This window comes from Physeter macrocephalus, chromosome 17 (genome assembly GCF_002837175.3).
Source record: "Physeter macrocephalus isolate SW-GA chromosome 17, ASM283717v5, whole genome shotgun sequence".
NCBI classification, from domain to species: domain Eukaryota; kingdom Metazoa; phylum Chordata; class Mammalia; order Artiodactyla; family Physeteridae; genus Physeter; species Physeter macrocephalus.
The window spans coordinates 5,912,705-5,924,670 of NC_041230.1; the positions used below are offsets into that span (position 1 = coordinate 5,912,705).

The 11,966-nt window shown below is 41.4% G+C and overlaps 1 protein-coding gene across 6 annotated transcripts in view; it reads right to left on the reverse strand.

Moving 5' to 3' along the window:
• Positions 1-11,966, reverse strand: part of LOC102994539 (zinc finger protein 606) — a 79,457-nt gene that overhangs the window by 39,391 nt on the left and 28,100 nt on the right. For all 6 annotated transcript variants that reach the window (XR_008615427.1, XR_008615426.1, XR_008615424.1 and 3 more), the window contains exons 2-3: positions 9,457-9,894; positions 1,733-1,807 (exon numbers count right to left, since the gene is read on the reverse strand). Coding sequence is in view for 1 of the 6 variants with exons in the window: in XM_055078840.1 (XP_054934815.1) it covers positions 1,733-1,807; positions 9,457-9,480 (99 nt within the window). In the remaining 5 variants the exon portion in view is untranslated. The remainder of the gene's footprint in view (positions 1-1,732; positions 1,808-9,456; positions 9,895-11,966) is intronic.

The following is an 11,966-nucleotide window of genomic DNA, read 5'->3' on the forward strand; positions in this document are numbered from 1 at the left end:
AGCACGGGCTCCGGACGCGCAGGCTCAGCGGCCATGGCTCACGGGCCTAGCGGCTCCGCGGCATGTGGGATCTTCCCGGACTGGGGCACGAACCCGTGTCCCCTGCATCGGCGGGCAGACTCCCAACCACTGCGCCACCAGGGAAGCCCTGCAACTTGCATTTTTTGCTCCATATATTTATCATTGAAAGGTTTATCATTTCAATGTTTTTTTTTTTTTTTTTTTCCGTGTGGCATGTGGGATCTTAGTTCCCCAACTAGGGAATCGAACCTGGCCCCCTGCAGTGGAAGCATGGAGTCCTAATGCATTATTTTAAAACTGCATTATTATTATTATTTTTTGCATTATTTTTAAAGATTTTTTTTTGACGTGGACCATTTTTTAAAAGTCTTTATATTGAATTTGTTACAATATTGCTTCTGTTTTATGTTTTGGTTTTTTGGCCATGAGGCATGTGGGATCTTAGCTCCGTAACCAGGGATCGAACCTGCACCCCCCTGCACTGCAATGCAAAGTCTTAACCACTTGACAGCCAGGGAAGTCCCAACAATTGCCTTTTTATATGTTTGTAATGAACAACTGGAAATTGAAAATAGTAAAAATACCATTTACCACAACATCAAAAACTATGAAATAGGGATAAATGTGACAAAAGATGTGAAGAATTCGTACATTGAAAACAAAATATTGCTGACAAATTAAAGAAGACCTAAACAAATAGAGAAATATACTTGTTTATATGTTAGAGGACTCAATATTGTTAGGATGTCAATTATTTTCAAATTGATCTATAGATTCAATGCATTTCCAATCAAAATCCCAGCAGGAGTTTTTGTAGACATGGAATCATGAAAATGCAAAGACCTAGAATAATAAAAACAACTCAGAAATGAAGAAAATTGGAGAGTTAGCACTATCTGATCTCAAAAATTATTATAAAGTACATAATCGAAACAGCATGGTATTGGTATAAACAGATACATCAATGAAACAGAATATATAGTTCAGAAATAAGCCCATACATCTATGGATAAATGATTTTTTACAAAGGCACAGAAGGCAACACAGTGGGAAAAGGATAGCCTTTGCAACAAGTACTACTTGAACAACAGGATATCTATCTTTACATTTTTTTAAAAAAAGAACTTTGATCCTTAACTCACACCATGTACAAAAATTAAAAGTGGATCAACAATAAGAACCCAATTTTTGAAAACAGGGTAAAATATTTTCATGAAAGAAAACAGGCAAATGACAAGCACTTGAAAAGATGTTCAACATCAATAGTAATTAGAGAAATATAAATTAAAACCACAATGAGTGGCTTCCCTGGTGGCACAGTGGTTAAGAATAGAGGGGACACAGGTTCAGTCCCTGGTCTGGGAAAATCCTACATGCCACAGAGCAACTAAGCCCATGCACCACAGCTACTGAGCCTGCGCTCTAGAGCCCGTGAGCCACAACTACTGAGCCCGCGTGCCACAACTACTGAAGCCCGTGCACTCAGAGCCCATGCTCTGCAACAAGAGTAGCCGCTGCAATGAGAAGCCCGCATACCCCAATGAAGAGTAGCCCCCGCTCACCAAAACTAGAGAAAGCCCACGTGCAGCAACAAAGACCCAACACAGCCAAAAATAAATAAATAAAATAAATTTTATTTAAAAAACACACACACAACGAGAATCCAATACACATCTACTGGAGTTGCAAAAATCAAATAGACTGATCATACCAAATATTGATGGGGATGTGGAGGAACTGGAACTCTCATACTTTGCTGATGGGAATGTAAAATGGTATAACCACTCTGAAAAACAAAATGACAGTTTCTTAAAATGCTGAACTTACACCTACTGTATGATCCAGATATTTTAATCCTATTTATCCAAAAGGAAATATATGTTCATACAAAGACTTGTACACTATACTAGTGTTCATAGCAGCTTTATTTGTAATAGCCCCAAACTGGAAACAACCCAAATGTCCTGGATAAACAAACTGTGGTAGATCCATAAAATGGAATACTAGTCAGCAGTAAAATGGAATGACCTATTGATACATGCAACAACATGGATGGATCTCAAAATAATTATGCTAAGTAAAAGAAGCCAGCTCCCCCTCCCAAAAAAAAGAGTATGCAACATATCATTCCATTTGTATACAAGTCTAGAAAATTCAAGCTAATCTATAGTAACCGAAAGCAGACCTGTGGTCATTTGGGAACAGAGGAATGGGGAAGGGTGTGGAGAGGTAGGAGGAGGGACTTCAAGGGGCATGAAGAAACGTGCAGGGGTGATGGTCATATTCATTTTCTTGATTGTGGTGATGGTTTTACAGATTTAAACGTCAGAATTGGAACGTCCCTGGAGGTCCAGTGGTTAAGACTCAGCACTTCCATTGCAGGGGGCATGGGTTCAATCCCTGATAGGGGAACTAAGATCCCACAAGTCGCATGGCGTGGCCAAAAGAATAAAAAATAATTTTTTAAAAAAAGGTCAAGGAGAAAAAAAAAAAAGTCAGGTGGACTTCCCTGGTGGTCCAGTGGTAAAGAATCCGCCTTCCAATGCAGGGGACGCAGGTTCGACCCCTGGTCAGGGAACTAAGATCCTACGTGCTGCAGGGCAACTAAGTCTGTGCGGCTCAACTAGAGAGAGAAGCCCACGCGCCCCAACGAAGGATCCTGCATGCCGCAGTGAAGATCCCGCGTGCAGCAACTAAAACACGATGCAGCCAAAAATAAATATTTTTTAAAAAGGTCAAAATTTATGAAATTGTACACTTTAAATACGTGGTTTATTTTTATTTATTTATTTATTTGGCTGCGTTGGGTCTTCGTTGCTGCGCTCGGGCTTTCTCTAGTTGCGGTGAGCGGGGAATAGTCTTCATTGCGGTGCGCGGGTTTCTCATTGTCGTGGCTTCTCTTGTTGCGGAGCACAGGCTCTAGGCACAAGGGCTTCAGTAGTTGTGTCACGCGGGCTCAGTATTTGCAGCACACAGGCCCTAGAGTGCATGAGCTCAGTAGTTGTGGCTCACAGGCTCTCGAGCACAGGCTCAGTAGTTGTGGCGCACGGGCTTAGTTGCTCCGCAGGCGGGTTTCTCATTGTCGTGGCTTCTCTTGTTGTGGAGCACAGGCTCTAGGCACAAGGGCTTCAGTAGTTGTGTCACGCGGGCTCAGTATTTGCAGCACACAGGCCCTAGAGTGCATGAGCTCAGTAGTTGTGGCTCACAGGCTCTCGAGCACAGGCTCAGTAGTTGTGGCGCACGGGCTTAGTTGCTCCGCAGCATGTGGGATCTTCTAGGACCAGGGATTGAGCCCGTGTCCCCTGAATTGGCAGGTAGATTCTTGTACGCGGGCCTCTCACTGTTGTGGCCCCTCCCCTTGCGGAGCACAGGCTCCGGACGCGCAGGCTCAGCGGCCATGGCTCACGGGCCTAGCGGCTCCGCGGCATGTGGGATCTTCCCGGACCGGGGCACGAACCCGTATCCCCTGCATCGGCAGGCGGACTCTCAACCACTGCGCCACCAGGGAAGCCCAGCAGGTAGATTCTTAACCACTGCACCACCAGGGAAGTCCATGTGCAGTTTATTATGTCAATTATATTGCAATTAAGCTGATTAGAAAGTCTTTTAGGAGAAAATACAAGATACTATTTTTAGGACCCAAATGTAGTTAGGATTTTGAACTGAAGACATAAAACACAAACAATGAAAAAGAAAAGACTTTTAAAAAATCCTTTTCTTCAAAGGACACCATAAACAAAGTAAAAGATAGGACTCCATGCTTCCACTGCATGCACAGCTTGCGGGACCCCAGTTCCCCCACCAGGGATTGAACCCAGGCCACGGCAGTGAAAGCACCAAATCCTAACCACTAGACCACAAGGGAACTCCCTGCAATTAATTTTTTTGAGTACTTAGGATTTTTGTTATTTCAACTGTTTAAAAAACAACAAAAACAAAATGGAAAAAGATCTTTCCAAAATGACTGGATATTTACCTAAGGAAATTATTCTCACATAAAATCTCTAGAAGAACATCATTAACAACAACAACAAGGGGCTTCCCTGGTGGTGCAGTGGTTGAGAATCCACCTGCCGATGCAGGGGACACGGGTTCGTGCCCCGGTCCGGGAAGATCCCACATGCTGCGGAGCAGCTGGGCCCGTGAGCCATGGCCGCTGAGCCTGTGCGTCCAGAGCATGTGCTCCACAAAGGGAGAGGCCACAACAGTGAGAGGCCCGCGTACCAAAAAACAAAACAAAACAAAAAACACAACAAGAAAAAGTTACTGTGGCCAATAACACTGAAAATGTTCCTCTTTTTATAGCAAAACCCAGGCCATGGCAGTGACAGTGCTGAACCCTAAACACTAGACCACCAGGGAGCTCCCTGCAAATTTTTTTTTAAATATTTATTTATTTATTTGGCTGCGCTGGGTTTAGTTGTGGCATATGGGATCTTCGTTGCCACATGCCAGATCTTTAGTTGCAGCATGCGGGCTATGTTAGCTGCAGCATGCGGGATCTACTTCTCTGACCAGGGATCGAACCTGGGCCCCCTGCATTGGGAGCGCAGAGTCTTAACCACTGGACCACCAGGGATTTTTGAATATTGATCTTGTATCGTGCAATCCTGCTATACTCACTTGCTAGTCCTAATAGTTTTTTTTTTTGATTCCATCAGATTTTTTACACTGAAGATCATTTAATCTGTAAATAACAACAGATTTTACTTCTTCCATTCCAATACAGATTCCTTTTATACCATTTTCTTGCCAATTGCCTTAACTAGAACCTCCATTACAATGTTGAATAGAAGTGGTGAGATCAGACATCCTTGTCTTCTTCTCATCTTAGGGGTAAAGCATTCCATTTTTTACTATTGAGTGTGATATTACCTGTAGGGTTTTTTTTTGTTTTTTTTTTTTTTTTTTACCTGTAGGTTTTTGTAGATGCCTTTTATCAGGTTGAGGCAAGGGACATGAAAGAACTTGCTAGGGTAACAGAAATGTTCTGTGTCTTGATATGCATTTGTCAAAAATGATTCAACTAAGATATGAGCACGTCACTGTTCTGGGTACACAGCAAAATTCTAGGCCAAGAGGATTCTCAGGATGAGAAAATTACTTTTGCACTTGGAGTTCTTCCTGCCCCAAGTTTGGGGCTCTGTTCCACCTGCTCACTGTTGTCCAGGGCTCTGCCGCTCTCTCCTTCTTTGTTCAGAGTTGCTCTAGACAATTTTGAGGCCTACCTGCACCCAGACCAGTTGCTTGTCCCCAGCGTGCTCACCTGTGAAGGGGTCACCTCCTTGAAATGCATCAAGGCTTCCTTGCTCCCAACCCCTCTTTGGTAGTGTACCATAGGAGAGTATAATTTTTAAACTTTGTTTTACTCATTGTTATATTGGGAGCTAAGGTTGTTCATGCACTCCTACATCTTCATTGGAAACAAGTTTGATGTTGTCATTTTCTTTAAAGCTACCTCTGTGATTAAAATGTAGTCAGGGGGAGAATCACAGGTTAGGGCCCCAGTAAGCTGTTAAGGATCTGAATCTTAAATTCTGGATAAACTGGGAAGACACAGGAACTTTCTCCAGAGGCTGGCATGACAGGACGTTTCAGCAGGAGTTCTGCCTGCTGTTTGAAGAACAAACAGGTAAACAAATCTTTGCAAACTCTGATAAATGGTGTGAGGAAGGATCAGCTAGGTCTGGTTGGTCATGAATGTCCTTTCTAAAGTGATGTTTAAGCCCAGACCAGAAGGATGGGTCTCAGCTTCCCAAAAGTTATGTTGGGTGGGTGGACTGTGGTTCCAGATGGAGGGAAAAACGTTTGCAGGCACCTTGCCAAGATTTCAGGAACCAGAACAGGGCCAGTGCAAGCCAAGCAGGGTGAACACCTGGGACAGTGCTATGGTGGGAGCATTCAGAGGCAGGCAGAAATCAGACACAGGCTGAGAAGTTACTTATTCTGGGAACTGTGCTGAATAAGTAAGCTGCATGTGTATCAAATGGTACACATTCACTGTAAACAAAATCACTTAGGAAAAGGTAGAGCAAACATTGCTTAAAAGTCCCATCACCCATAGATAATCAATGTCAACATGTGGGTGACATTCTTCTACAGAGTTCCCCTGAGATTTATGGTTTCATAGAGTTGGGATCATCCAGGTTGTTATGAACCTAATTTTGTCTCCCAACAATATGCCATTTAATTTCTGCACCATAGTTACTTAAACATTCTCCTATTGGTGAGCATTCCTTATTTTGCTGTTACAAACCGTGCTATAACAAAGGTCCTATGCCCGTGTGCATTCATAACTGGGCAGTTATTTCCACGGGTGAGACTGCTGAATCAACTCATAAGCATACTTTATATATGGACACTTTTAACCTGACCACCCTATAAAGAGGGTGCACCCATATAACCATCCATGGGTGCTGAATAATGGGGTCCATTTCCCTACTAATTTTGCCTACATCCAACACAGTCTTTTAAAATCCTTGCCAGTCTTTACCTGTCAGTTAGCCTCCTGGGACTGAATTTTCTGCAGTCTAAACAGAACTTCCTTACTAGGATTTTTGTATTAAATGAGGTTACTTAGACTGAATGCTTGGGATACTGCCTACCTCATAACAGGTGCCCAAGTATATACTTTTATCATTTTTATTTATATCTCTTTGATTATTGATGAGCTCATACACTTTTCCATGTATTTATTGTCCATATGTACTCCTTTTGTGAACTGCCTGCTCATACATAAGGACTGGTGAGCAACCTTGCCTTGGTCCTTCCTGAATGGAACAGGAACGGCTCTAGATCAGGGATTGGCAAAGCTTTTCTGGCATTTTGGCTTTTCAGGCCATGTGACCTCTTTCACAGCTATTCTACCTCATAAAGCAACTACCGACAACATGGAAATGAGTGGGTACATGCTATGTTCCAACAAAACTTTACTTACAAAAACACATGGGCCAGATTTGGCCTGTAGGCCCTAGTTTGCCAACCTCAGCTCTAGTGCCACCATTAAGCCTGATATCATCATATTATAAAAATACTTTTTCCATTACCAGGGTTTTTTTCCCCTGAAATAATAAATATTAAATTTTATCAGCTTCTTTTTCATTAATCATTGAGATGACTTGTTTTTCTCCACTGCTTGATTAAAATGGAGCATGGTAGTTGTATATTTCCTAATACAAAGTACCCGTTTACTGGAGTGATTGTTCCTAAATCCACGTGTACTCGCTGTAATGTCTGATCTGGAACTTTTGCATTAATATTCCTGAGAGATATTGGCCTTTTTCTTTCTTTGAGCTTTGACAGACTGGTATCACAAAAGAGGTAGCATTCAACTTTCTATATGTTCTGGAATAGCTGTATATCAAAGAGTTTTCTATTTCTTGAAGGTGGAAATAATTCAGTGGTAAAATAGCTTGGGCTTGAAATTTTGTGGAGTAATTCCCTGAGAACTTTTTCAATTTATTCTGAAATGTTTAGTCTATTAGGTTTTCTGTGTCTTCTTCAGTCAATATAATGTTTTCCTAGAAAACTGTCTTTTTCATCTAAGTTTTTCAGGTGTGTTAACACAAAAATATACAAATCTTTTTTTTTTAAGTATTTGTATTAAAATGTTTTTTTCAAAGACTATTCTTTATTTATTTATTTATGGTTGTGTTGGGTCTTCGTTTCTGTGCGAGGGCTTCCTCCAGTTGTGGCAAGCGGGGGCCACTCTTCATTGTGGTGCGCGGCCCTCTCACTATCGTGGCCTCTTGTTGCGGAGCACAGGCTCCAGACGCGCAGGCTCAGTAATTGTGGCTCACGGGCCCCATTGCTCTGCGGCATGTGGGATCTTCCCAGACCAGGGCTCGAACCCGTGTCCCCTGCATTGGCAGGCAGATTCTCAACCACTGCGCCACCAGGGAAGCCCTACAAATCTTAGGATATAATTTTCTCTATGTTTATTTCCCTTTTCATTCCCAATGGTGCAAATCTGTGTTATTTTTCTTGATCGTGTTAGTTTGGAATTTATAGTTTGTTTTTCTCAGAATCATCTTTTCCATGTATTTTCTCCTTTTATCACTATTACATCCTTGTTTCTGCCTTGATTAGAAATATTTTTTTTCTAATTTCTTGTGTTTAGCACTAAATTTATTTCCATTTCTTCTTGTTTTTGCTACTTTAGTGCACCCATTTCTAATGATTCAGACTGACATTTGAGCTTCTTTCTCCTCCTTGTATTTTTATTTGTTGTAAAACTATACCAATTTTTAGAGAAACATAAAAAGGCACAGTATTCCCAGACTCTTATTAAATTAGCTATGTTCATTTCTGTTTTCTTCTAAGCCCTTGTCCAGATGCACACATAGGATAACACAGCCACAACAATTCTGCATTTCTCAGTACACATTACAGGTGCTTTCCATATATCTACACAGTGTTCATAATAACAGTTTATGGTGACTTCCTGAAACAAATTAGAGTACCCTAACTTTCTAGCATTGGAGAAAAAGAAGTAAATAATAGCACTCTGGCTCTTTGAAATAGTACATTCAGTCTTTGAGTCAAATATCATCAACCTATTCTGACTTCTCAGCAATGGCCTTTCCCACACTGGCTGATTGTATTAACTAGTATTATTGAAGGGAGTTTTGATTTTACTAATTATTTTTCATTGGCAATTTACCCAGGTATCAAATACCACCCAGTCTCAGCCCTTCTCTGGAAATGGTTAAAAAAGACAAAATCTACATATACGTGTATAGCTTTTGTGAATTAAAATGAAATGTGTAATTTCCTCCCCATGGTATGAGTTCTTTGGTGCCCAATAAAGTTAGAACTTTGAAAGCTTTCCCACACTGATGACATTCATACAGTTTCTCTCCAGTGTGTGTTCTCTTATGTTGAGTGAAGGATAAATGAAAACTATGAGTTTTCCCAAATTCATTACATTTGTAGGGTTTCTCTCCAGTATGTGTTCTCTTGTGCACATTAAGATTACACCGTCCACTGAAGGATTTTCTACATTCATCACATTTATAGGGATTCTCTCTAGTATGAGTTCTCTGATGTACATTAAGGTGAGAATTTTGGCTAAAAGATTTTCCACATTTATTACATTTATAAGGTTTCTCACCAGTGTGAATTCTCTGGTGCAAAATGAGGTGAACACTCTGCCAGAAAGATTTCCCACATTCATACATTCATAGTCTTTTTCTCTACTGAGATTTCTTAGATGGTGAGGAAGAGATGAAAGCTTCTTAAAGGCTTTCCCACATTCATTACATTCATAGGATTTCTCCTTACCATGAGTTATCATGAACTGAGAGAGTTGTGACCTATGGGTAAAAAAATCCCCACTTTCCTTATATCCGTAACATTTTTCTCTGGTAGTAATTATTTCATGTGTAGAAAAGTATCTGCTCTGGTTGGTATATTTACCGTGCTCATTCAACTTACACAATTTTTCCAGGACTTTTCCATATGGATTGTCTTTACAAGATTTCTTTTCTACCAAGATTTCCTGATGATTCTGTAAAACAAAATTATGCTGTAAACTGTGAACTCCTGAGTCAGTTTGATGAAAATGTTCTTTGATAAGAAATCTCTGTGAAGAAACAAAGTCGGAATTGAAGCTGCATTTCCCCACAACTTCAGCATTTTCCCAATCCCCATCTGGGGTCACTAGTTGCCCTTGTTCATATTCCACTGGCCCCACACTAACACGGTACATCTTCTGATTTTCTGATTTATCCTCAGATTTCCAGTCGTCTGCTACGGTAGAACGCCAGGAATCACCCATTGTGTACCTTTCCAGGTTCATGCTGCTGGGTAATCCGTCACCAGAAATGGCCTCTGTTGATGGTGACTCTTGGCTTTTAGGTCTGTTCTTCCATGCTGGAAGGAAAAGAAAAACAGGTGCTTGGGAAAAAACTCCTAGAGTGAGAATGATGAGAAAAAAGCAACAAGATGTGCACAATACAAGTAGATGTTTTTAAATAACAACTAAGGGAACAGATGGAACTTTGAGAAGAGAAGCCACAAAATGTACACACAGAACAAGAGGAATCCACAGGAAGACTGATCAGCTAAAAAAGTCATCAGCAAAACAGGGGGAGAAGACACATTAGGGGAAACATCATGGAATAAGCAGACATCCCAAACATAAAATATTCTGAACAGCCACCCCTCTTTAATGCTTAGATATCTCCAAATTCTGATCCATCTCCCTAGTTAGGTCCATTCCTCCTGTAACTGACATCATATTAACCTTCCTAACAAACAAGTTTCACAATGTCAAGAGAATACCTCTTTAGACCCAGTCCTCCCGAGCACTCAGAATCAGGGTCAAACTACCACAGCTCTCCTTGTTCCTTTTTCTGCTGGGTTTCTTTAGTTCTCCCTGTAAGTGACCATTTCCCCCATTAACACACAGTTCCTGTCTGTTTGAGGACCTGCCTTTGATCCCCAAGGTCTCAGGTGACAGCAACCCTTCCCTTTCTTCTCATCATTCAGGTCACAACTCCCAGGTCACCTCCTCTAAGAGACCCTCTCTGACCTCCCCTCCTAAACGGGTTCCTCCTCATCTTCCAGCTCACTGTCCTGTTTTATCTGCTGCTCAGCACTGGTTAGCGCTATTTAACATCACCTTGTTCTTTTGGTCCTTTATTGTCTGCTCTTCCCCAGACACCAGCACAGCACTGGTAGCTCTGTGGGTGCCTGGGACATGTCTGTGAGGTGGACAGAGGGTACACAATTGTGCTCCTGCCAGGTGGGGAGGCCTTACATTCCTGTCCACAGGGAGGAGGCTACGGAATTGACTGTGAGGAGGGCTTTGCAAAGTCAAGCAGAGCAAAGGAGGGGACCCAGAAACCTGCAGTGGGTTTCTCCATGAGTCCTTAGCTGGACCCTAACTGCAAATGTATCGGAAAAGGCTCTCAAAGACCTGGCAAAGAACAGCTGCTAGGGTTCTGGGCAGAGGTTTCAGGAGTTACACAGTATTGGGAGGCATTAGAGTTCTGACCCAGCTTGGGCAAAAGAACTTCAGTAAGCACCCAAGGCATTCAGCTGAAACCCTAGAAAACTACATCCCAGAAGGAAAGACCATGCCCAAGAATAAGGGCTACTACATCCAAGGATTAAGCAAAATCAAAGTAACTCTACCTTAATTAATCCTAAACCAAGCCTCATCAGGATTAGGGTGATCTGTAATTATTTAACTGCCTACCAAAACAAAATTCATACTCTTTAGTAGAAGATAACAATCTATAGTCCCTACAATGTATCATCCACAGTGTCCACTATACAAAAAAATGACTAGAATCAGGAAATGTAAGAATCAGGAAAATGTGATACATAATCAAGAAAAAAAAAGTCAACAAAAACAGATATCCCAAACATTAGAAGTAGCAGGAAAAGATTTTAAAATAACTATTATAAACATGATAAATAATTTCATGGAAAAAAAAAGAAGAAAAGAATCAAAAAAAATTCTAGAACTAAATAAAAATATAATATCTGACATAAACCATGAATGCACTTAACTGCAGACTGGACACAGTAGAAGAAAGGATTGTGAACTAAGGCAGGTAAGTGGAAACTTTATGATGATACAAAGGAAGTGAAAAGAAGGTAAAAACAGAGCATCTGACACAGGATTAATGTGTAACGTGTAATGTTACAGCAGAGAGACAGAAAGCAGCAGAAGGCATATTTGAAGAGAAGTGGGAGAGAGTTTTCCAGATTGATTAAAGGCACCATCCTATAGATCCAAAAAGCTCAGCAAACTCCAAACAGAATCATTTCAAAGAAGACCTAACCTAAAACATCACAATCTTTTGAAAACCAAATAAAAAGTAAAAATCTTGGGGCTTCCCTGGTGGCACAGTGGTTGCGCGTCCGCCTGCCGATGCAGGGGAACCGGGTTCGCGCACCGGTCTGGGAGGATCCCACATGCCGCAGAGCGGCTG